Consider the following 27,347-nt stretch of genomic DNA (forward strand, 5'->3'; position numbering starts at 1 on the left):
CTGCAATGATGGTACCACGTGAAAATTTCAGACGCAAAAAACGCGGCCATCGTTACCAAAAAAAGAGCAATGAAGCGCATAAAAAGAACAGTCTGAAATGTGGGGAATAATAAGAAGAAGGGCAGCTGAGAACAGGCCGCTGTGGCCTAATGTTCTTCCGCTGCTATTACGCAGGAACAAATTTTTTTTATTATTAGTATTATTATTATTATTATTATTATTATTATTATTATTATTATTATTATTATTATTATTATAATTATTATTATTATTATTATTATTATTATTATTATTAATATTATTTTTATTATTATTTTTACTACTACTATTATTATTTTTTATTATTATTATTATTATTATTATTATTATTATTATAATTATTATTATTATTTTTATTATTATTATTATTATTATTATTATTATTATTATTATTATTATTATATTATTATTATTATCAATATTATTTTTATTATTATTTTTACTACTACTATTATTATTTTTATTATTATTATTATTATTATTATTATTATAATTATTATTATTATTATTATTATTATTATTATTATTATTATTATTATTATTATTATTATTATATTATTATTATTATTATTATTATTATTATTATTATTATTACTAATTTTTAATATATATATATATATATATATATATATATATATATATATATATCAATATAAAACAACGGGACAAACACTTTTCTATAACACATGCACATAACTACATTTCTTATAACGCGGTGTAAAGTCTTTGATTTGCTGTGGGTCTTTCTTGAACGTCGTTTTAAATTTTTTTCTAATTCGGCCCCTTCTTGTCTTTTTGTTTCTTATGTACATTTGAAAAGAGTGTGGAACTCTGCTTACTTCGACGAAAATGCTGTCTCTCTTCTAAGAATCTTTGCTTGAATGTATTAACGATATCCGTTTCATTGCATCAAGTGAACAAGGAATTTAGTTTTAGTAACAGGCGAAATTTTGGCTTGCTACTTATATTGCCTCGAGATGTGTCGACATCACTCATCGCCAAATGAAATTGGCTTGTTGAGAAATGATTGTTTTCCGAATTAGTTTGAAGGGAAAAAACAATGTTTGAACTCGAGGTCAGAGAGTTCTGTTGTCGACAAATTTTTGATCGATCCAATTTTTTAGGCGACAAATTTAGCAACGAGGTTGTTCTTTTTCCGGTCTTTACGACATATTTTTTCATCCATCACACGCCTTAGATCGCGCATGCGTCGAAATTGGCGCCTGTTTTTACTGCGCTTTTTTATCATTTGAACATGTTTTTTTTATTTTTCAATTAAATCAGAAAAATATAAATTTAGTCTACAATTCTTTTCATTTTTAATAAGAAAAATGACATTCGATTACAGATTGCTGTGGCCTAACACTGTTCAAGCGCGATTGCGCAGAAACCGCAATTAATAGACGGAAATGAAATAAAATTTTCTTTTCTAATATCGAAAGATTATATGTATATATGGACATTGATCTATTTATTCAACGTATTCTGGAAATTAGCAAAGTATGGCTTTGTTAAGTTTGGCAAAATGTTATTGCTTTTTAAGATTGTTATTTTCGATTAAAATATAGATGTCACGCTGATAAATTTTCATTTATTTTTGCTTAGAGCTTCGAAGCGTTATCTATTCAAAGTGCCGGAACTGGCCTTTCAAGTACAATTTTCAGTTTACAGAAGTAGTCAAAAATTAATAAAATCAAAATGTGACAGAATTTAACAAAACCAAAACCATTCATGTTTCAAAAAGAATTTTGAAAATTTAAAAGTCAATTGAATTATTCCAGATTTTGGCGTAAATCTTGGATGCTTTTTTATTCAAACCACGATTGACTTTTAGGCTAAATGCGCTTTCGTCTGATTAGCAATTCTGCTTGCAGTGGTCGGCTACTTTTGATTATAGGTTGTGTAAATTGCTTGAAGGGCCATTTAACCTTTCAAAACTTGTCCTACCCTTATCACCTATACAAGTTTGATCTAACCGAGCTGCTCTTAGTAGCCTTTTATGATAGTGTTAGTAACCGAATAGCAGGAAATTAAATCCTTTTCCGGACAACAGAAAAGCTTTTTGAAGTGTTTTCGGCAAACAGCAGAACAAAGACAAAAACAGCAAAAAAACAAGAGCAGAGAAAAATGAAAAATAGTGGAAAATGGACGGAAAGGGGAAAAGGAACGGGTAAAAAGGGTAAAATTGAGATGAAAAATGATAGTCTCAGAGGTATCAATGTAGCAATCTACAAGTATCTTTTTTAGGCAGTTAACCAACGCTGCCTTATTCTGTAAATACCCCTCATCCATTTCTTATATATTATTTTTTTAATCAAAAAATAAAATCCATCAAAACCCTCGCGGATAATTTCTACAATATGTAATTCCACCATTTTATCAGTATTAATTCTCCTTTCCCTTTTATCCCGGCCATTATAGCCCCCCATACTTGTAGACACGCCACATACATCTTAGCTTTTGTATCTGGGAGAAAAAGGGTTTGTTTTATTGTTAATGTGATTGTTAGACGCTTGTTTTATCAAATCACCCTCTATCTTTTTCCCTTTATTGACGTTAATGGAAAAGCTATCATCAAATTTAATTCACAATTTTTCAAAATTTCCTTCAAAGTGTTATTCAATTATTTCCGACGTTTATGAAAATTTGCAAAAAAATGTTATTATTAATGAGAACAATGAGTTACTTTAAGCAGACAAAATTGGCAGCTCATATTTTAAAATTTGTTTATATGTAATCAAATCTTTTGTAACCTGTTACTCCATAAATTATTTCAAAAGGTTTTAAGAAAATACTTAATTTTATGAGGAAGAAAATCAATCTATTATTGATTATTTTTGTAAATATTTTTCTGAGATAATCCGGCTTCTAGACCAGGGTATAAGGAAAAGAGCGAAACACAAAAATCGTTTGATTTTTTCACGCAGACGTTATAGCCCCAGTCTGTCTGTTACTGCAGTTACTATATTATGTGATCTCTAGACTAGACTCATTAATTTTCAGCTTCTTCAAACAATCCTTTCCAATTCTTCATTTTATCAGAGAACAAAGTAAATAACTGCTTTCCCTCCCATGCACCCAAACACCTACTACACGGACGCACACACAGACACACACACACAAACACGCACACACACACACACACACACACACACACACACACACACACACACACACACACACACACAGGAACACATATACGCACGCACATACACACAAATGCACACACACACACACACACACACACACACACACACACACACACATATATATATATATATATATATATATATATATATATATATATATATATACAAACGCTCATGCAGAGACACACACACACCTATATACAAATATACATGCAAATAAACAATTTTTTTACACAATAAACAACAAAACTATTTGCTTTTAAAAATATCGGATTTGCTGCGGTGCGGGTCTTTTAAGAAAATGATTACAAAATCAGTTGACTTTCTTTTCGCTTAATTGTTTCTTACTTTACAAAAGTTGCATATTTTTAAACAAATTTCCTTTTGAACAATTTTTTGAACAAAATGATTCGCAGATTGAACGAAATGATGCTTTAATAGAATTTTTCATACCTTATAGTCACTTGAATCCTACTTTTCTTTATTCGTTTGAAAATATAGAATTTTTTATTTATTCATCGGTTTGAACTGCAATTGCAAGACATTTAACAACGAAAGTATATAAAGTTTTTAAGTGAACCAAATTTAAATTTACCAACATTCTTCAGACGAAAAAAAGTGTTCAAACATTATTTGGGTACATATTATTAAAAAATCTAAACAATTGACTGAAATTAGCTTTCATTTTTCATTCAAAATTGATCTTCAAAACGACAGCGAGTTTTTTATACAATAGTTTTGACAATCGTTTTTTTTTTAAAAAAAAAGCTTAATTTGCTTGCATTAAGCATCTGATCATCATAAAGTGATAGAGTACCTTAAAATAGTGAAAAATAAATTTGTATTAAAATACCAATCTATTTAGTCAAGTGCATTTGGCTTGCAATTCTGCCTTAAAATTGTTCTGTTAAGAAAACAGAATCATATTACACTAGGCTTCAATATCAGCATTATTATTAATGTATGTACAATCAATTTCAATCAATTTAAAAGGCATCAATAAGTAAAATAGAAAGTTCGCAGTTTCGGAAAAATGAGTTTATGCTCCTGTTTTTAGGAGTTTTCTCCTTTAAAACCAAATGATTGCTCTTGTTGCTGGGAGCCATTTCGAGCGCCGGGAACGGCTTCTGCTGGCTCTTCTTGCTTTTACTCTTTTTCTTCTTGTTCTTGGCTAGCCTCGTAAGAGTTGATTAACTCGTCGTTTTTCTATAGGTGGTAAGATATCAATAAGTTTTTATTCAAAGTAAAAAAGTAGTTTATTATGATTAATTATTCAAGAAGAAATAATTTTTGAGAGTTGGAAGAGTAGACAATAAAAATAAGTAAACAAATAAAAAAAATAAAATAATAGGGCTGCGCTCGCGATGGGGAATAAATTGCTGCGCTTCATTTGATCAAAGAATTAGAGGGCTGCGCTAGCCATAAAACGTGTAATCTTGTTTAAGAAGGCAAGCGTTAAGACGCGTCAAATTGAATTGTGGGAAGGTAAGATAAAGTGCAGTTGCAACATTTAATAACCTGTCTTCAAAAACAAAATTGAAGCGTTTTGAAGAATGAAGTAAAATACAGAAGGAAAAATAAAAAGCAGTTAAAAGTGCTATGCTAACCTAAACCTTAAAACCACTGAACCAAACCGCGAAATGGACTGTATTATGTCATTAGTTGTATAACCGTAATTTAACTTTGTTAGAGATATCAGTGGAGTGATTGTGAAAGATAAGAACGTTTTCTTGGTTTCAAACGATGTTAATTGATTAATATTGTTCAGTAGATAAAAGCTGTTTAAATTGCTGTTGTTTTCCTTGTGTTTCTCACAGCTAAGCCCCGAATTGACTAGGTGAGCAGCTGGCTTAGCTGTACGGTTAGGACGTTGTCTGTTTGAGTTTTTGCCCCACATTAACTAAGCAAGCGGCTTGCAATAAGTCATTGGATGATGGCTGTTCAGGATTTTTCTACGAAATAGGAACTGGTAAAGAACATTGACAGGACAGATGGTCCAGTGTGCGTTGATAACTGTTTTTCGGACGTTGTCGCTTCTTCTGGATGAGTTGTACTATCGATTCGATCTTGTTTTCTCTTGCCCGTTTCAGGTACTCATTTGCTAATCTAATCTAAAAATCTATTACTGCAGGTGTATTGGCCTCTTAATGGAGTTTTTTGACACTGTACCAGCGGGGTTTCCTCGCAAATTTTTAATGCTCTATTTTTGGTCAGTTATATGTTGTTGATAACTGAATTAGATTGCTCAATCAAGCAGGCTTTTGCAGAGAGAAATAGAGGTCAAATCCATGATTTATATAAGGTCAGCAAACACTCTTCTTCAATTTTGATCTGTTTTGCTGTGTTCGTTCCACTTTAGATGTGGGGTAAAGTTTACGACGAGAAATTTGATTGAATTAGTGCCTTCAATTCGTGTGCCATTGATGAAAAGGTCTGAACTGGAAACTTTCTTTGAGGGATTTTTAAAAAGCATAAAATTTGTTTTGCCTGGATTTATTTTTATTTTCGGTTTTTCGCATCATTTGATCAATTTGTCTAGTGAATATTGAAGTTTCTTTTGAATTATTCTACAGGAGCGCGACCTGTAGTATAGGGCAAAATATCAGCAAAGTGAGAATTTTGTGCAGGTATTTCGGGAATGCCTTTGACATAAATCAGGAAGAGTATTGGTGCAATGACACTGCCCTGAGGTACTCCAGCTAGTGTTGAAAATGTGCTACTTTTTGAGTTATTATTTTTCATGAAGATGCTTCTCTGAGAGAGAAAAGAGTTTACCCATTTTATCAGAGGTTTATGCACACCAATTGGTAGCAGTTTGTTTTGAAGTCCTAGTCTCCACACTGCATCAAACGCTTTTTCAATATCTAGGCAGACAAATCAAACCATTTTGGACCATTGAAATGCTTCTGTAAACTAGGCTTTATAATCAGAACCATGCGTCCAGATCAGTGCCAATGTTGAGTGAGCAAATTGGAAAAGGAAATATTAAAAAACAAAAAATTGAATTCAGAAAAATATTAAATTTATTTGAAAACTACACCAGTGCTTTTTAGAGCAGTGTTATGCAATAGAGATTTACCTGACACCTTCCATAGATTAGTCAACAAAATCTTTTTTTTACATTACCAACTCTTGTTTGCTCAAAACTGCTTTTTAAAATTGTATCAGTAATGTTTTTCTCAAAGTAGAAATCAAATATGATGAAAAAAAAATAAAATTTAATTGAGTTTCTCAATTAAAAAGAACATGTTGCCAATTAAACGAAATGATTGTGACAGATGTCGTCTACAAGAAAAAATTTGAGCGGTAATGTTTTTGTTAAATGTCTAGCACCTTTAAAATGATCTGTTTGTACGTTTTTGAAATTATTGTAGTAGCTCACGCTGAAACCACTTATACCAGAGAATTTAAATATTTTATTCAAATTTTTAAAGTATGGAATTTTTCTATGCAATTCAATTGTTAAGTCGAATTAATTGTTTCTTCCTTTCGACGATTCATTGTTTTTTTTTGACAAAATTTCCGTTTACGTGCGTAACGCCTCAATTGTCATATATCCTTCAACAAATTAAGTGTTTCTGCCGCTGTTGAGGCATTTTTCCTCAGCAGAACAGCAATTGAAATGCAGTAAAGAATCTAGTGCAACAACTTAAAAAAATCAAAATAAAAATCGAGCATATTTTGTATAAAGTTGTTAAAGAACTGTAGGTGTTTTTGATTTTGGAAAAAGCATATAAATTTGGTCATCAGTTATTATTTTTTCTGGATTAATAGGAAGCTCATTGTTGCAAGTTACGCTTTTCAATGAACTAATTTCGTTTTGAAAAACTTAGAAGATAGACAGAAGCTTAAAACCTTTAGTAATGCTTCTGCGTGGGTAGCATCCATGGATGTCATAAAAACTATGACAAATATGAACAAAAAATGAAAATTATAAAGAATGATTGTACCTGCATACAGTTGTCTTTGAATTTGTGAAATTGTAGAAAAATTGTGGAAAAACTTTTTGTACCTTCATCCTGTTAAGCTAACCTTGAAAATTTGTAATTTTTTGAGCCGAGACTCAAATTTACAAAATCATAAGAAAAATTTGTTTATATGTATTAAAAATTTATGCAACATGAGATTTGGATAGCCCTCAAATAGCAGCTGATTCGTATCTTCTGATACGAACAAAAAAATTTTGAAACTTGCTCTTCTTAAATGTAGTTTGTTTTCTCCTTTAGTTACCTATCTGCTCTTTTCTTACCAAATTATGTCTAAGTCTGCGAATCATGTTTTGTTTTTCTTGCAAATGCTATTAAGAAGCAGTATCGAAAGCTGGCTATATTTCAAGTATTAATATTATAAGATTTCTCTTAGAATTTTCCTTGAATTTGCTGAAAAATACGTCATGATATATATTTATTCAAGCATTTTGACTCTAATAAAAGTAAATTTGCTGCCGAAATTGTCTGAAAACTTAAGACAGTTTTATCTTTTCACAACGCGTGTTCTTCGTATCTGTCTGAACAAATCTATCTTTTCATAAATCCTCCTTTTAATTAAATTACAATTCACGTCTTACAAAGCCACAATAATATTTCATATTAAATGCAACCAGGTTTATATTGGAATATATATGTATCTATCTGTATATAACCCGTCTTTTTCCATGGAAATCGTGGGAATATTGGTGAAAATCGTAGACGGGTGAACAAAATTCCACTCCCTTCCAATTTTCCTTATTTACCCCCAATGGGCTAATGTTTATCCATATATTCAATGAAGATTGTCAAATTTCACCTGAACTATTTCTTGCTAAATTTTTTGCATAAATGGTAACTTTCAAAATTACTTTCTTCTCATTTTCTGGCTGAAAATGTAAATTAGACCTTGAAATATTGGAATCCATTTTAATTTAAATAAAAAACCATCCATGATTTTGCCAAATAATTGATTAATTGAATGCACTGCTTGCTGTGAACTAAATTCAGCCCGAGAAAAGATCATTTTTGTTTTTATTAATTTTATCTTTCTTTTGTTTATTTGCATAAATTGCGTATGCAGCTTTCTATTTCGACCAGTATTTATAACTTACTTTTTCCTCGGGGCTTTTTGGGCTAATCTCGCTGATATTTTACGGTACTCAATCATGACTGACATTTTGAAACTTCCTTTTTCCATTAATTTTCTACTTTTTACAACACGCAGATTACACTTTACTGTGAAACCATATGCGTTTTTTGTGAAACGAGACACTGTATTATGCATACCTACAATGTATTTAGCGTGAAATTTTATGCTTGTTACCTGTGAAAAAAAAACAAGGAAGAAGTATGGCTCTAGAAATGGAGTAAAATGTTTGCCTAAGTACTGTCTAAGTAAGGCTAAAGTATGGATTATTAGCCATAATTGAGAATTGATTACTTTTCCCTTTTCCTAGCGACCATCAATTTTTGAAGGAAAAGACTTGTCACGTGAGAGTAGTATTCCTTTTTCCCACCACGGCAATAGGGGCACAGTAACTGAATAAATTTGAAATATATTTGACCACCCCCATATTGTATTTAATCACGCCAATCTCTTTTTGTTCATACTTTAATCTGAAGTATCCCCAAATAGGAGAATATAATTTGTTTACAGTAAATAAAAAGCTTTTGGGGGACTCAGCGAATTATAATTTCAATCCATAATGGATTACTTTTCCAATACCTTGTACTTATTAAAAAAATTCCCGCCCCTTATTGAAATTCTCGTATCCTTTTAATTAAACATTCTTAATGTTTTATATTAGAAGCATTCGTCGGGGATTTACTTTGCTGCCGGGTAATCATAACCTAGTTATAACAAAATCTGAAAGAAGATAAAGAATTTGTTCCCCGTCGTTATTTCTAATTAGGGTGACATTTCACGTCTTAGCACCGCCTGCAAAACAGCTAAAATGTCTCTAATAATTTCCTTTACCTTTATAAACTGATTAAAACTGCCAGAAAATCTGAGCCATTATTGTCAACACAAACATTTTGCTATTCGCTTTACTGACGGCTTCAAATCGCAAAGTTATGTTCTTTACAAGTAACATGAAATATCACAACCTTTATCGATAACCTCACTAAAAATTTTAAACTGTCAATTCGGTTATTAATTAGCAGCTTAGAACTTTACTGCTTAAATTTTGAACTTCACCTTTTTTTATATTTTTTACTCCCACTTTACGCGTTCTATTTGAAACTTTATCGATAAGATTATTACTAAAAATTGATATGCAACAACCGATAAAAGTTATCTGTTTGACTGTTGAACTGGAACTTTTAGTTAATTAAATTTTGGTTAATTAAATTTGAATTTGAGGTCATCTTCATCAATTTAAATTCATTCTGTTATTCATTCAGTCATTTTAGCACAATGCAGAGCGTTACAGGCTGTATTAAAATCCACACCATTCACAACATGGTCAAGGTAAGAAATAGTAGTAATAGTAGTCATTTCTAGGATACGGTTGAAACCTCAACTCAAATTTGATCAGAAAACTCCCACTAAAATTGGGAGCTGTTAAATTAATCCCACCCACTTTAATGGGGGAGGAAGTATATACTCAACTGGTTTTTTTGTTCAGTCAATTTTCGCCGATCGATATATTCATCATGCAGAATTGTCAATGGTATCAACAGAAAGTTTGTTAGGCGTAGAATTTCAAAATAGAATTTTTTTATTTCGTTTTTTCCAAGGAGTTACGGAGGTTTAAGGATTTGTGAACGTTAGCCTAACTTCCGTTGTTTTATTCACATTTTCAGCTAAATTTTCGAAATTTCAGCATATTTCTTTTTTCATAAAAAATTGCATTAAATACACCTATTTGGCCCACGTTGTCCAGTTTGACCAGTGGTGCAGACACAAAAAACTACTGGCACAATCTTCCTATACTCAGATACGAGCTAACAGTACCTCTGGGTCTCAGGAAATATTTCTAGAAATTACATTTTTGCGGTCTTTCGCTAATTAAAACCAATATTTATTAAAAACGCATAGTTTTGTGTGATATATCAGGATTTACATTTGCCAAAAAACATATTTTGCAATAGTTAGATCAATTGCGTTTTTTAGAGCCGCGCAGCGATAAAAGGGCAGTTTTGGTTTTGGACTCATAGTTCGGTTTTGAAGTGAAAAGAATTCGGATTTTAATTTGGGTCTAACTTTTTGAAATATTTTTGTATTTTTTCTTCCCAAATAAAAGAAAAACTTTACTCATTTAAATGTTAAATTAATAAGAGGTCCCTCTATGTTCCAATAGGGTCCAATGAGATAATATTGTAATTTATGAGTAAAGCTCATGGTCTTTTTGTCTCGACAAATTGTTCTCGTAAGTTTTTAACGACTTCTTCAGATTTGCTAGCATTTGATGTTCGTTTTGTAGTCTTATGATAAAAACTGATTACTGAATTTTCTTATTAATGATCTCTGGAGCTCTTAAAGAAGCTATCTAATGCTTTCAGTTGATAAATAATGCTTTTTCGGTCATATAACACGATGAGTATCAAATCATCATTTTTTAGTACGATTTTTTGGTCACAAAAGCTATGTCGGTTTTTTTGGCACCTTTTTTTCCAAATAGCAAAAACAAGAAAAGTTTTGGATCGTTACGGATTTTTTTAGTTCAAAGACTATTTTTTAGATTGTAATGGGGCGCTGTATATGCTTTTTTTATAATACTTTACACTTTTTTATGTTAGTCACAGACCATAATAATTTCAAATCCAAACTCACTTATTGACAGGTCCAATTTATGTGCAAAGGATTGCCATTTAACGTACATAACAATTTCCGAGAAAGAATATGGTATTTTGGCGTTTACATCTTTTGCAAAAAATGTCCTTGAAATTTTGAATTCTGTCTGCATTACGTGTTATTGTGCACTCCTTTGACTAATTCTCACTAACAACAAGTTTACTTGGATTCCTCAGCAATTACAAGATGAACCATTTGCCACTTTTCTGTTGTGTTGCGGTGTAATATTTTAATTTTTCGAATATTATTTTAATTCTTTTTTTTTTCGAGATTTGCCACTTTCAGTCTTATTTCTGCAACCTGTGAGCGTAATCTTAGTAAAGAGTATTGTGGTTTCAATTGAAGTTTTAATATCACTGTTTTTTGAAGGTTTAATACTGAAGGTTTAATATTGAAGTTTAATATTGCGGTCTCAATTAATGTTTTTGGCCTTGATAATACGAGTTTTTATAATTTTTTTTTCAAATTTTGAAATTTTCTAATTTTTGTGGTTCTGTTTTGGTGTCTTATCCGGTCGTCACATTTTTGACACACATTAACGACAAGTCGCATGTCATATTAATGGCGTTGACAAGAGATGCAGTTGATCAATTTAGTTTTTTTTTGACATTACGATTTTAACAGGTCTCAATGGACTCAAATGAAGGAATAAGTGAAGCGATTCACTAATTTCAATTGATAGCAACTGCTTTTCATGGTTTCGAAAATAATTGCTTACAAAAAGTGTATATATATATATATATATATATATATATATATATTATATATATATATATATATATATTCACTTAACGGTTTTTGCTTTTGGCTACTGGTCAGTTGTTTAAAAAAAATATGGCTCATACATTTTCAGCTGAAGTGAATATCAATTGGTTTAGTTTACGTTTCATCTTATGCCTCTTTAACTTTTCGGTTAGGTTTATTTTTTGAAGACAGATATTGAGTTTTGGTGGTAAGTAAGGCTTTATGTTTTTATCATATTCTGTTGTCTGTCTTGTCTCTTATTGTCTATAATTGCACCTAACATCGGCCTTCTAATGTGTTTTTCTTTGCTTTGTTTAGTTGTCAATTATTTTTGAACATTAAGGGATTTTCTGAAAGTTTTCCATCTCTTTCTTTGTTCGTGGACAATTAAGTCAAAAACGTGGTTGAGCGGGGTCGGAAATATTTGTGAAATTGCACATTTCTGAGCTTCCTTGTCTATTTGGAAAAAAAGTTTTCAAAATTCCTCGAAAATTTACTTCATTGTGTTTTAACTGACAAAATCAATAGGCAACACAGCTGACAAGCAGTATTATGAATTGAAATTGCTCATCGACAAAAAGGTTCTCTGCCAAATTTGGTTTATCGCTTTTGATTCTCATCAATTTGGCACCTGTAGATTTATATGTTCTGATAAATCAGCATCTGTTAGTGTTTTTACGATTTTTGATTGAAAACGTTTATAATTTGTGTTACATTTTCTTAACTAAAAACAAAACATGTTCTTGTTGTTTCTTGCAATATTTACCAAAAGTGCATTAGTTGATTACGGCAGCTAATAGTTTGCCTCAATTTGTGCGGTCCGACAGTTTCGTATAAAAAATTGAAAAGAGCAGAATTTGAAAACTCCTGCCTTTAATTTTTCTGAAGAAATATCTGTTAAATTCTCATTTTGTGGATTTGTAGATCTTTCTGACTTGAAGACAATAGACAAAACTACTTCAATTCTTTGTGATCAACCCTTAAATGGTTTTAAATTTTCTGTTGCAAGAAAAGAGTGCTATTAATTTTCAAGCGCGATTAGAAATTAAGACTATTTGATATTAACAATTTCTCTCTCATTTTAAAATCAGGCAGTGCAAAAATTCAAATAATATTTAAAATTTTCAGCGGAAGTGTTCAGGAGAAATCAGATAAAAAATGAAGGATCCAGTTGCTTTTTGTCTGAATTCCTTGAATTGTTGTTCCGACCCACTTGTGGGAGAAGGAACTATATACTCAAATGGTTTTTTTTCACTCAATTTTGGCCAATAGACGTATTCATCGCAGCGGGATGAGATTGGTATACATAAAACGATCGCCCAGCATAGAACATGGAATTTAAAATTTTTACAATTTCTTTTTTAACAGGGAATTTCTTTTTTTAACGAGGTTTAAAATTTTGTGAATTTAACGGAGTTTTTATTCACATTTTACGTATTTTTTTTTACGTATTTTGCGTATTTTACGCTGTCATAACCCTTGAAAGTCCGAAAAATTAATTATTGTACTTTCGTTTCTCATAGGCGTCTTCTGTAATTAAAATTTTGCCTGTTTTTTGAAAAATTAACTCAAAATTAATACGAAATGCATCATTTATTTTTCGTTTTTTTTTTAAATTTTCATTTGCTAATTGATCTTTTTTGCAAATGTATGGTATGAAAAAAGTTTTTGCTGTACGGGCAGCAAAATTGGAGCTATCTTTGGACACACCTTGATTTCTCAAAATCAATAATTATTCGGATTATATGGGGGAGTGGTCTTTTTCACAACATTTTCGCAATTTTGATAATTATTTGTTGAATACTAATAAGAATGATTTCAATTCAAGGCCTAATCAACAATAGCTCCTATTTACAACAAAATGAGGCAAATCAATATATATAATATTACTTCAGAGAACAGCTCATAATTTTTATGGCTTTGACGATGTGTTTTTGTAACTTTTTTGATTTCTTTTGTTTTGCCTTCATTTTTCTTTCTTTTTCAGCCACATGACTGCGTCCAATTAATCGACAATAGGATAGAGTGTGCCAAGCTTTCAGTTATTCTCTAATGGCTCTTAAGACCCTCAATAAATTTGTTTTAAAACAATTTCAGTGAAGTTTGCCAATTTTTATCAAATTTTTTTCTACATGTAGCTTGGCATCAATATATACAGAGCAAAACGTTTTCTTAGTGAATTAGAAAATGCTCAATTTTTTCTAATGCTTCTTGGTTTTTTAACTGATGATTTCTTTGCTTTCTTAGAACGAAATTCATAACGTTGTAATTTGTTCCCTTTTCAAAATATCCCATTAAGGATAAACCTAATTAGTTTCGAAAGAAAGCACAAACAATTATTTTTTACAGACTTTTGTGAATAGAATACAGTTTTAACGGCTGCAAAACTGTTCTCTCAAAAAATTTTTTAGAACTTTTTGTTTTTGCCTCTAATTGTCGTTCTTTTTGTTCTTGTACGGCAAGTTCTTGACTGGAAAGCCCTTATTGCCTATGTTGATGTATTATTGATTTTGTTTATTCATTTCAGTTTATAGCTAACGGTTTTAATGAGTTTCAATTAATTTTTTTGAACTTCCTGTTTTTTGTTTTCATTGGCGCCAACAATTAACTTAGTCCCATTATTGACAGAGTTCATCAACATTCTGTTGCTCAAACAATATTTGCGCTGTTGCTGATGTTTTAATGACGTCTTTAGAGCTTAAGATTGTGTTTTCATAAAAGTGATGTTTATCGTGTTTCGATATATCGGTATCTTTCGAAAAAAGGCAGTTCAACATTTTTTATATGTTCAATAAATTTCAATCTCTTGATTGGCGACCGTACGAGTCATCCCATCAAAACCAGGTGAATATGCTTCTAGGACATTTAATCGCATTCAATGCTAATAGCTACGCTTCTCAGAGCGCTTAGTTTGCAATTTTTGGCGCTCTATGATTAAACTGATTTCCATTTCTGAGCCTCAAACTTGCAAATTACCTTTTATGATTTCAAGATATCTAATCTGGCATCCAACCTAAAGCTGCAATTTCAGCTGTAATTGAAAGAGTACATTTAGCAAAAATTGTTTAGCGTCGCATTGATCGTGATAAACTGTGACACATTTTTGACAATGTTTTTGTGCAACGAACGCAAAAAAATCATCTGGATGGCAACTTTGCATGCAAACATTGCAATTTTGCACAAAAATTCAGAGGAGGAGATGGCGTGAGAAAAGCAGTCGGAATCACGGACTTAAAATGATGGCTCCCATCAACTCAGACACTCTGAACTCTGATGAATGAAGCCGATGCAAAGATTTTTTGCCAATTGTTTTTAAGTGTTCAGCCAACAAACAGTTTGATCTATGCAAAAGACAACTCAATGAAAATGTTTTCAAATAAACTCTTTCAGTTATGTGACTTTTTTTCATCTGGGAAATACAAAATTGTGTTCTTCAAAATTTTGAAATGAAGTTAGAGATTTCTTGTAGCTTCCTAAAAAAGTTTCGAAGCAATTATTTCAGCAGCACAAATTACCGTTAATACACCATAACCACAACTATAATTTTGTCGGGAGACTTTTTATTGAGAACGAAACCCATTATGCGAACTGAGTTTGGTTGTATTTAATTGCTCTTTCAAGAAATTTGATGCTTTTGCCCTAAAAACAGAATATTCCGCAAATACGACAATATGAGGGTTAACCAATGTAGGATAAAACAGGATCAGAGAAAATCTCTCATCGACGAAATTTTTATGATCAGAACAGGTGGTAATGGGTAATGAACCACCGACGAACTATGGATGGAGTTTTTTTATGAATTTACTATGATCCATCGATGGGATTCACTGGGATTCCTTATTGCAATTTTTTTATTCGTGGCCACTAAAGTGACAGCAGAATTTTAGAAACAGAAATCAACATCTATTTATATCGAGCGTTGATTTCCAATTTTCCTATGAATTTTTCTATTAACTTGAAGCTAAAATAATTCGAGGTTAGAAAACGTTGTAATTAACGAGTGCTGAGAGGAAATCAAGAATGAAAGAGCATAAACCAAACCGACCAGCAAATGTCATTTTTATCTTCGAGCTGTACAAGATACTGCTGGCATAGCGTTTTACCACTAAGAAATTAATGAAACACTGACCAAATTAGTTTTTTATAGTGTTTTTTGACACGCTATGCGATGGTGGTGATGAAGATTCATTCAAGACGTGTATCAAACACTAATAAATGATTCAACTGAAGAAGCGTCCAAAAGAAATTTTACACTAGGTGTCATAAACCGAGGCACGTTCCTTCATTAACAGTTTTTGTGTTTCAAAAGCAAGAAAGGCCTTCGTTTGGATAGCAAATACGCAAGCAAACTTTTAAGATTGGATCAACAGGGAAACGGGGGAGTAAAGTATGTAGAGAAATGAAGTCTCTAAATTTTTGGAGAGACTATGAGCAAACGTTTTTACTCTAAATTTTCTTTTGTACTAGATGGTATTTGGCGCGCTGAACCATTTAGTCATAGAAATTCGTTTTTGAGTATCATGTTTATATAAGAAAAAGAACTAAAATTTTAACCTAAAAATCTTCAATACAGCTAAAATTGATCTATTGATTATACTACTTCATTTTCTTTTCTTTTCATCTGTCAAAAATATGATCTTTTTTGAAACTTTTGAAAAGAACGTCGTTGTATTCAGCAACTTAAAAAAAACATTCGAGGAAATTGTTGCAAATACAGCTCTTAATGCTAACATACTATAAGGACAGCTATAGATTTTTTGGGTGGCTATTTTGTGGGGATCATACAAGTATGTTAAAATGAGGATGGTTGTAATGAATTGATTTCGCGTGAACTTTGAACCAATTATTATACAAAGAGATGAAAACGTAAATACGGGCTGTATTTTTTTAAGGTGAAGATGGGGGTAAAATTTTAGTTGAAACAATTTTGTGCGGGAATATTTATGAAGGCTTGAAAACTGTAGTCGAAAGAACTGTTTTTGAGTTTTTTAAGTACCTGAAAGTTTAAAAAAGACCATTGAATTCAAGGTTGATGATTTAGTCTAATTGGTGAGATAGTAACTGATTTGATACAAAACGGTTGATACAAAAGGGACAGGTCTCAAATAATCAAAATAGACTTCAGAACCGACATTGGAACAAAACCAAAACTTATGATCTCATTAAATCAATAAAACCATCAAAATGCGCTACACAATTAGATCTACTGAATTTACTGATATCTGTTTCCTAAAGTCCTTCTTTGCGACTTGACCAAGTAATCCACCCGCTTAATCAGTAAAAAGATCTAAAAATGTATCGATAAAAAGTGAAAAATTTTAACATCGTCATGGAGACGTAAATAATAACGAATTTATTTAAGTGCTTAACAGGACAGTCTTCCGTAGGGACCCTGTCATCGAACGGAAACAGCAATTTTGAAAAAACGGCCATGAAAACCAATGGAAGCCACGGTCTGTCGGGTTTAGACGCAAACAAAAAAAGTCAAACTCTGACCTTACTCAAAGAAAATTTTAAAAAAAAACGTTCTTCAAAATTTCCCTCAAATGAACAATCAAAAAATCCTGGTATTAACGAGCTCTGGTTTCGTGCAAGCAATAGCAGCCAGCTCTGGCTAAGCCATGAGTGTAGTATTGAATATGGTCAAAGCAGACTGCCTATAATGCTCCCAAAGATGTAGCAGTACCTCAATTAGACACCAAAATGCCACGGTCCGTCGGGAAGCCAAAGGAAGCCACGGTATAATCTCAAACTCTGACTTTATTCAAATAAAACTTTGACATTTCTACAAAAACCTTCTTACAAATTGGCCTGAGATTAGCCACCAAAAATTGTTGTAGAAATGACTTCTGTTTTCATGCAAACAATGGGCAGCTCTAGCTAAGCAAAGTGTAGTATTGATTATGTTCAAAGCCGTGTTCCTATGATGCTCTCACGGATGAAGCAGTGCCTCTATTAGACGCCAAAATGCCTTCAGTTGCCTCAATCAAAGACTCTTGAATACAAAAAATGAGTTTGTGCTGATATAATCTGATTTGCTCAAAATTCATACAGCCCTATCTGACGTGACTCTAGCCGACACTTGCGTGCGGTCTCAAGTAGTTACCACCCAAGAGAAACTATTGCAACGAACATGAACCATATAGCCCTACTCCCATTGACTGAAGTCGTGAGAACTTCCAGCGTATCACAAGAATGGTATGCGGACGATGGCATTACTGTATGAGGATTAGAGAACCTGCTGAAGTTCTTGACCAAATTGTTCGATCAAGGTAAGACTGGATACCAATTGAATGCTCTAAACTGCCAATTCTTTGTTAAGGAGCTAACGAAATCCCGAGCTCATTATTTTTTCAGGTGAGCTGATTTCGATATTGTAGATTTCGGGCCTTTTTGTAGCCGTATTTCGGGATCATTCCATGCCATAAAAAATTTCCGTGAATGCATGCTAACATCTACATCCTAAAACTTTTTTTCCAATCTGCTTCGGAAACTTGGAAACATTGTAATTTTATTCCCGCAAGACGTCTACTCATGCTTGACGTGGGGAGTTAAGCAAAAACTTTTTTCTGTTGCTCGATCAACTCCTCATGTTCATAGAGTTTTTTTTAGAATCAGAGAAAAATGTTTTTAAAATGTCGTTGCAACCGTCGTTTAACTCCCACTTCATCTGCGACAAACGCCGGCTGTATTCGCTAACGAACTGTTTGGGGGATGGACAAAACATGAGGGAAACAACTGAAAACGACTCTGATTACGCTGCGTCACTCGCTGCTGTTGAGCTACATGGAGATTAATCTCAAAAAAATATCCTTATGCAGAATAGTGTTACTCAAAACGAACGTAAAGTTCAAAATAAGAAGTTGGAAAATGATATCCTGCGCGCGTTAACTGACGTCAAACGTCACTTATTTGCCATGACATCAGAAAAGGGTCCCTGAAATACCAACACCTTGAAATAAAAACACACGAATAGATTGCCCTTATATGGAAAAATAAACAACAACCGATGCTTTCCACTGTGCAGACAGTTGTTATAGCCACATGTAGCAAAACGCTATTAAAGACACATTTGCGTAAAAAACGGATTGCGTAGGCTACAACCTCTAAGTTGAGCAAAAAAATCTAATAGTACTGATGACAACACTCGAATTGACATCAAAAGCAAACGGCATGTGGTATTCAGTTTCATGAGTACATTCATCGATCAAATTATATCCGGTTGGTTGATGCAAAATCAGTACTTCTAGATGTAACGGTCATTATTATACCGATATTTCATATCGCTTGTCCGCACTTTCGTTCCCAACTTCCCTTCTCTACCATTGACAGGCCTCTCGAAGCGTATGCTTGCAGCAACCAGAGGGGACCCTTGTTTTGCTGTAGAACTTTAAAGGACAACATTCTGATCTCGAGCAGTCCAGTATTATTCAGAAATCCAAAGCTGAGAGAAACATTCCAGAAAAAATGTTGTTTGTAAAAAAGGCTTCTAAACGGAAACTAGTCGAAAATGAACATGTGAATCTGTACATGGAACTATTTGTTTCTGCTTTGGTTTTTCTTTTTTATAAGTTAATGCAGTAGTGGATATCAGTATTTAAATTAAGATTCACTTTTAGTCATCAAATAATTACTTGTTGTGAGCAAGTTTTTGATTTGAAGTAAAATGATCACTGAATTAGCACAAAAACCTATCATGAAACAAAAGTTATCCCATCATTAAAACAAAAGATTTTACGTGTTGAAAATGAAATTTTTCGCTAAACAGTGGTATTGAGTGTGTTGAATATGGAAACGGGCATTTAAAAAATTTCTCTCATTGTTCAAATAATTATCACAAAGCTGGTTTCGTTAATTAAGTAAACTGCTGAAAACACGTTTGCAAAATGGCTGCTTTTACTTGTAGTCAAATTTTTGCCCAAAGAAAAATTAGCTGCGTTTGAGCTGGCTTACAATCAGCAATTGCTTATTTAGTTCTCGGAAAGATGGAAAACTTTCGCAATTTTTCATTTTTAATGCAGTATCTGCAGTTTTCGAAAATTGCTCGCTGCCACAGATTCATTAAGTCTGGGCACAAAAACCAGCAGCAGAAGCTGTGAATCCACTGCAAACACAACAGCAATATCCATTTTTACAGTCTTGTTAGAGCAACACTTATAAGCTCAAATCAGATAATTCTTAGTATTGCTGCGCAGAGGGGAGACTAGACACTTGATTAGTAAAAAAAATTGAATTTTTTGAAGCGACTTCAAGTGCCTAATATTTTGTTGAAATTTTGGAGTACAGGGAACTTCTACAACAAATTCTATTTCGCTGCTTTGATGTTTCTCGGTGCCATTTGCTTTTCAAAACACTGGAGTGCGGTTGATGATCCCTGTAATACGGGAGTTGAATCCAAACGAAGCTTTAGGAACATGCAAAATTGTTTAATGAGTAATTAAAGATCCAATATGCGTAATTGCTACAAATTTGAAGTAAATATTTAACAAAAAAATACGGCAACAACTTTTTCCCAGCCATTTGAAATGTGCGATTGTCACCCTTCTTTTTGAAAAAGTGATCCGCTAAATGTTATTAACTAAGAAAAGTTGGCTAAAAATTTTTACTGGCGTTGCCTTACTCCTAATGACCGAGTCAATTTGAAAATGCATGATGAGGACAATACATGCGGCTCAATTGGACCCATTAAAGCAATTGATTGTGCTTCTCCTTCATTTTCCCTACAAAAACTGATGGAAGTGAGATTTAATCTTTCTGCAGTAAGTTTATTTTGAAAATTATTAAAATAATAGCAAACAACAAGTTCATTTCAATGATGTTTAATCTTGTTGGTACCAAGTGAAACAAGGCTTGCCCCAGGGAACTGTGCTTGGTCCATTACCTATTAATTTATTATTTGATGATCTCAAAAACTCAGTAAAATTTTATACAAAAATGTACAGTACGGAGATGAAAATAGAATATTGCGCAATTACGACAATATGGGAGTTAGCCAATATAGGACAAAAAATATCTGAGCTCTCCCATCGATGAACCTTCTGTGATCAGGAAAAGTGTGAATTAACCACCGATGAACCGTTGATGGAGTTTTTCAAAATTTACTATGATCCATCGCTGAGATTCACTGGGACTCCTTTTCGCATTTTTTTACTGGTCGCCACTAAAGTGACAGCAGAATTCTAGAAACAGAAATCAACATCTATTTATATCGAGCGTTGATTTCCAATTTTCTTATGAATTTTTCTATCTACTCGAATCTCAATTAATTCTAGTTTAGAAAACGTGTTAATTAACTATTGCTGAGAGGAAATCATGAATGAAAGAGCATAACCTAAACCGACCAGAAAATGTCATTTTTATCTTCCAGCTCTACAACATACTGCTGGCATAGCGTTTTACCACTAAGAAATTAATGAAACACTATGACAAAATTAGTTTTTTATAATGTTTTGACACGCTATGCCGATGGTGGTGCTGAAGATTTATTCAATACATTTAAACGTGCTTATCAAATACTAATAAAAGATTCAACTGAAGAAGCGTCCAAAAAAAATTTTACACTAGTTGTCATAAACCAAGGCACGTTCCTTTATTAACAGTTTTTGTGTTTCAAAAGCAAGAAACGCCTTCGTTTTGATAGCAACTACGCAAGCCAACTGTTAAGATTGGATCAACAGGGGAAACGGGGGAGTAAAGTATGTAGAGAAATGAAGTCTCTAAATTTTTGGAGAGACTAAGAGCAAACGTTTTTACTTTAAATTTTCTTTTGTACTAGATGGTATTTGGCGCGCTGAACCATTTAGTCCATAGAAATTCGTTTTTGAGTATCATGTTTATATAAGAAAAAGAACTAAAACTTTAACCTGAAATTTTTTAATACTGCTAAAGATCTGATGATACTGATGATTAATACTGCTACTGATCTATTGATAATACTACTTCATTTTGTTTTTCATATTTCAAAAATATCACACCTTTTTTGAAACTTTTGAACAGAACGTCGTTGTATTCAGCAATTTACAAAAACATTCGTTGCAACTATCTCAAAAGATGAAGCAGTATTTCAATTAGACGCCAAGATGCCACGATCCGTCGGGTTTAGACGCAAACAAATAGAGTCGAACACTGACTTTCTTCAAAGAAAATTTTTTTTAATAAACGTTCCTCGAAATTTCCCTCAAATGAACAATCAAAAAATCCTGGCATTAACGAGCTCTGGTTTCGTGCAAGCAATAGCAGCCAGCTCTGGCTAAGCCATGAGTGTAGTATTGAATAAGGTCAAAGCGGTCTGCCTATAATGCTCCCAAAGATGTAGCAGTACCTCAATTAGACACCAAAATGCCACGGTCCGCCGTGAAGCCAATGGAAGCCACGGTATAATGTCAAACTCTGACTTTATTCAAATAAAACTTAGACAATTCTACAAAAACCGTCTTACAAATTGGCCTGAGATTAGCCACCAAAAATTGTTGAAGAAATGACTTCTGTTTTCATGCAAACACTAGGCAGCTCTGGCTAAGCCAAGTGTAGTATTGTTTATGTTCAAAGCGGTCTGCCTATGATGCTCCCACGGATGAAGCAGTGCCTCTATTAGACGCCAAAATGCCTTCAGTTGCCTCAATTAAAAACTCTTGAATACATAAAATGAATTTGTGCTGATTTAATCTGATTTGATTAATATTCACACAGCCCTATCTAACGTGACTCTAACCGACACTGGCTTAGAGTCTCAAGTAGTTACCAACCAGGGATGACCTATTGCAACGATCATGAATCATTTAGCTTTACTCCCATTGATTGACGTTATGAGAACTTCCAGCGTATCACAGTATCACAAGAATGGTACGCTGACGATGGCACTACTGTATGATGCTTAAAAAAACTGCTGATTTTCTTGACGAATTTGTCCGGTCAATGTAAGATTTTTGGATACCGATCAAATGCTCTAAACTGCCAATTGTTTGTAAATGAGCTAACAAAATCCCGAGCTCATAATTTTTTCAGGGGAGCTGAGTTCGATATTGTAGATTTCGGGCCTTATTGTAGCCGTATTTCGGGATCATTCCATGCCAGAAAAAATTTCCGTGAATGCATGCTAACATCTACATCTTAAAACTTTTTTTCCAATCTGCTTCGGAAATTTGGAAACATTGTAATACTATCCCCGCAAGACGTCTACTCATGCTTGACAAGGGGTGTTAAGCAAAAATTTATTTCTGTTGCTCGATCAACTGCTCATGTTCGGAGAGTTTTTTTAGATTCAGAGAAAACGGTCGTTGCAGCCGTCTTTTAACTCGCACTTCATCTACGACAAACGCCGGCTGTGTTCGCTAATGAACCGTTTGGGGATGGACACAACATGCGGGAAACAACTGAAAACGACACTGATAACGCTGCGTGACTCGCTGCTGTTGAGCGTCATGCAGATGGATCTCAAAAAAATTCAGCTTATGCAGACTAGGGTTACCCAAGGTGAAAGTAATGTTCAATTTAAGAAGTTGGAAAATGATATCCTCCGCGTGTTAACTGACGTCAAACGTCACTTATTTGCCATGACATCAGAAAAGGGTCCCTGAACTAGCTCAGTACCTCGGCACTGAAAATTATTTTATTATGTTGACAATATAGGAACTCTGCGGTGGTTGCGCAACTGGTATAATCTTGAAATAAAAATACAACAATAGATTGCCCTTATATGGAAAAATACACAACAACCAATGCTCTCCACTGTGCAGACAGTGGTTGTAGCCACATGTAGCAAAACGCTACTAAAGACAACACATTTGCTTAAAAAACGGATTGCGTAGGCTACGACATCCAAGTTGAGCCACTTTTTCAGTTGCTAGACTCCAAATGAGTTTGCAATAAAAATTGTACTGATGACAACACTCGAACTGACATCAAAAGCAAACGGCATGTGAGATTCAGTTTCATCAGTACATCTTCGATCAAACTATATCCGGTTAGTTGATGCAAAATCAGTACTTCTAGATGTAACTGTCATTATTATTTCAATATTTCATATCGCTTGTCCTCACTTTCGTTCCCAACTTCCCTTCTTTACCGTTGACAGGCGTCTCGAAGCGTATGCTTGCAGCAACCAGAGGGGAACCTTGCTTTGCTGTAGAACTTTACAAGACAACATTCTGATCTCGAGCACTCCAGTATTATTCAGAAATCAAAAGCAGAGAGAAAAATTTCAGACAGACTGTTGTTTGTAAATATGGCTTCTAAACGGAAACTAGTCGAAAATGAACTTGTAAATCTGTACATGGAACTTTTTTTCCTGCTTTGGTTTTTCTTTTTTATAAGTAAAGGACCACAATCTAACCAATCAGGTTCAACTCGCATCTAAAACTGTGCAAACTCTTCTCAATTCGATTATGCTATCGCATCTGGATTTCTCGGCTCTGTTAATTATCAAATTTAAGAAAAACCTAATGTCTTCGCTTGAACGGCAAGTAAACTGGAGATGGAAGACAATTTTCAGATCTCAATATAAAAATTCGAGAAACCTGAGAATCGATAAATATGTTTCAAGTACATAATATCGAAATATACCTCGCCTAATTTTGTATTTTTACGACTACAATTCAATATTCCAAGTGTAATTTATCACATAAATAGACGAACAAAATAAATCATTTTTCAGGATTACAGTTGGACAAATTATCTCAATAATGCTTTTTTCCAATAGCTAAAAAATGGAACAATCTACCCAAATCATTACGAATACTACGCATTAAGACATCAAAGGTGAAAGATAGTTTTAAAAGATATTTTCTGGACTAGTTTTTCAAGTTTTACCACAATCTAACCAATCAGGTTTTAAATTTTTGATTTTAGTGGTCAGACAGAGCCCACTAATGTTTTTTTTAATGTTAAATTTGTGAATTCATTTATCTTTACTTCGTTTGACTAAATATGCAACTGCTTGTATATATTATACATTTAGTCAAATTAAAACGTCTGCTAGTGGGTGCTGGATGTTCCGTCAATTGAATGGATCATATCTCCTCATTAGTAATAAATTGCGTACTTGTGGCTACTACTGGCTAAACAATAAGTTGCTGTGTAGCTCTTTCAGACGAAGTTGCTGAAGAATCAATACTTCTAGATGTGACTGTCATTATTATACCGACACTTTTATACCGCTCGTCCCCACGTTCGTTCCCAACCTCGCGTCTCAATAAGTGACCGACCTCCCTCAAGCTTGATGGAACCAGAGGTAGCCATATGCATGCCGCTTGAGAACAATTTGGCGGTTGCCGGTTATGTTCAATCATTCTGCTTTTTTATAGACAAAATTAATACTCAATAAAAACTTTTGGTTTCAACGGAAAGGCTAGTAGGATCATGCTTTGCTGTAGAATCTTACAGGACAACAGTCTGAACTCGACCACTCCGGTATTAATCAGAAAACCGAACAAGAGAAACATTACAAAAAACTCTTGCTTGTAAAAATGGCTTCTAAATGGAGAGCAGTCAAAACATGAACTTGTGCATTTGTACTTGGAACTAATTTTCTCCGCTTTGGTTTTTAAAAATTGTTTAAGTGAGTGCAGTAGTGATTAGCAGTTATTACAGAATTTTAAGATTCACTTTTACTCAGAAAATAATAACTTGTTGTAATGGAATTGTAAATGTGGAGGAAGATATTCACTAAAATAACAGAAAAGATCCCATCGCTAAAACAAAATTTTTCGCGAGCTAATAATAATAATTTTTGCTTATTAGGGGTCTTGAGTGTGTTGAAGGTGAAAACGGGCGTTTTAAAATGTTTTTTATCCTTTGTTAATTAAATTTTTAAGGCTAGTATCGTTGATTAAGTAAATTTCTGAAAACATTTTAACAAAATAGCTGCTTTTTCTTGTAGTCGAATATTATCGAGTGAATCATCTGTGTTTTGCGTTTCACCCGGCTTACGCATGAATGACTGATTGAAATTTCGGAAAGATGAAAATTGTTTTGCAGCTTTTCTTGGATAATGCAGTTTCGGGACTTTGGAAAATGCGTGTTCCTGCGGCTACTTCTGATTTTTGTTTAAAAATTTGCAATTTTTATTGCTTGTAGAGAAAGGAGAGTTATTTAACTCTCTCCCTTAGTGACATAAGCTTAATGGAACCAGAGGTAGCCATATGCATGCCGCTTGAGAACAATTTGACGGTTGCCGGTTATGTTCAATCATTCTGTTTTTTTATAAACAAAATTAATACTCAATAAAAACTTTTAATGTCAACTGCAAGGCTAGTAGGATTATGCTTTGCTGTAGAATTGTAAATGACAACATTCTGAACTCAACCACCCCAGTATTATTCAGAAAACCAAAGTGTAAAGAAACATTCCAAAAATACTGTTGTTTGTAAAAATGGCATGTAAATAGAAACTAGTCGAAAATGAATTTGTGAATCTGTACATGGATCTATTTTTTTCTGCTTTGCTTTTGCATTTTTATTATTTAAGGCCGTAGTGAATATCTGTATTTAAACTAAGATTCACCTTTATTCAGCAAATGATTGCTTGTTGTGAGGAATTTTTTGATGCGGAGTAAAATGATCACTGAATTAACACAAAAACACATCATGAAACAAAAGTTATCCCATCATTAATCAAAAGTTTTTACGTGTTGAAAAAGATATTTTTCGCTAAGCAGTGGTCTTGAGTTTGTTGAATATCGAAACGGGCTTTTAAAAACTTTTTCTCTTTGTTCAAATAATTATCACAAATCTGGTTTCGTTAATCATGTAAACTGCTGAAAACACGTTTGCAAAATGGCTGTCTTTTACTTTTAGTCAAAATTTTGCCCTGAAATCTTTGCCCAAAAAATCTTAGCTGCGTTGGAGCTGGCTTACTATCACCAAAAAATTATCACCAATTACATCTCAGAAACATGGAAAGTTTTTGCAATTTTTCATTTTTAATGCAGTATCTGCAGTTTTCGAAAATTGCTCGCTGCCACAGATTCATTAAGTCTGGGCACAAAAACCAGCAGCAGAAGCTGTGAATCCACTGCAAACACAACAGCAATATCCATTTTTACAGTCTTGTTAGAGCAACACTTATAAGCTCAAATCAGATAATTCTTAGTGTTGTTGCACAGAGGGGAGACTAGACACCTTATTAGAAAAAAAATTCAACTTTTTGACGCGACTCCAAGTGCCTAATAAATTGCTGAAATTTTCGGATAAAATGAATTTCTACAATAAGTTTTATTACGCTGCTGTGATGTTTCTTGGTGCCATTTGCTTTGAAAAACATTGGATTGAGATTGATGCTCCCTGCAATACGGCGTTTGAATCCAAACAAAGCTTTAGGAACATGCAAAGTTATTTCATGGGCAATTAAAGATGCAATACGCTTAATTGCTACACATTTGAAGTACATATTTAGCAAAAAAAAAGGCAAAAACAATATTTTTCCAGCCATTTGAAAGGTGCGAATGTTACCCCTTTTTAAAAAAGGTGATCCGCTAAATGTTATTAAATAAAAAAAGTTGGCTAAAAATTTTCAGCTAGCGTTGCCTTACTCCTAATGACCGAGTCAATTCGAAAAAAAGGATGATGAGGACAATACATGCGGCTCCATTGGACTCATTAAAGCAATTGATTCTAATTCTCATTCAAATTTCCTACAAAATTTATGTAAGTG

The 27,347-nt window shown here is 33.1% G+C and overlaps 1 protein-coding gene across 2 annotated transcripts in view; it reads left to right on the top strand.

The window, feature by feature from the left end:
- LOC142344500 (uncharacterized) overlaps positions 1-27,347 on the top strand; it is an 83,277-nt gene that overhangs the window by 18,077 nt on the left and 37,853 nt on the right. The window contains exon 1 of one of the 2 annotated variants that reach the window (XM_075396194.1): positions 7,561-9,629. The exons of the other annotated variant lie outside the window; for it this stretch is intronic. Within the exon in view, the coding sequence (XP_075252309.1) occupies positions 9,576-9,629 (54 nt within the window). The 5' untranslated portion in view covers positions 7,561-9,575. Of the gene's footprint in view, positions 1-7,560; positions 9,630-27,347 lie in introns of those variants that run through there. 2 annotated transcript variants of the gene reach the window in all.

This window comes from Convolutriloba macropyga, chromosome 8, assembly GCF_964194025.1.
Source record: "Convolutriloba macropyga chromosome 8, txConMacr16.3, whole genome shotgun sequence".
Classification (NCBI taxonomy): Eukaryota; Metazoa; Xenacoelomorpha; order Acoela; family Convolutidae; genus Convolutriloba; species Convolutriloba macropyga.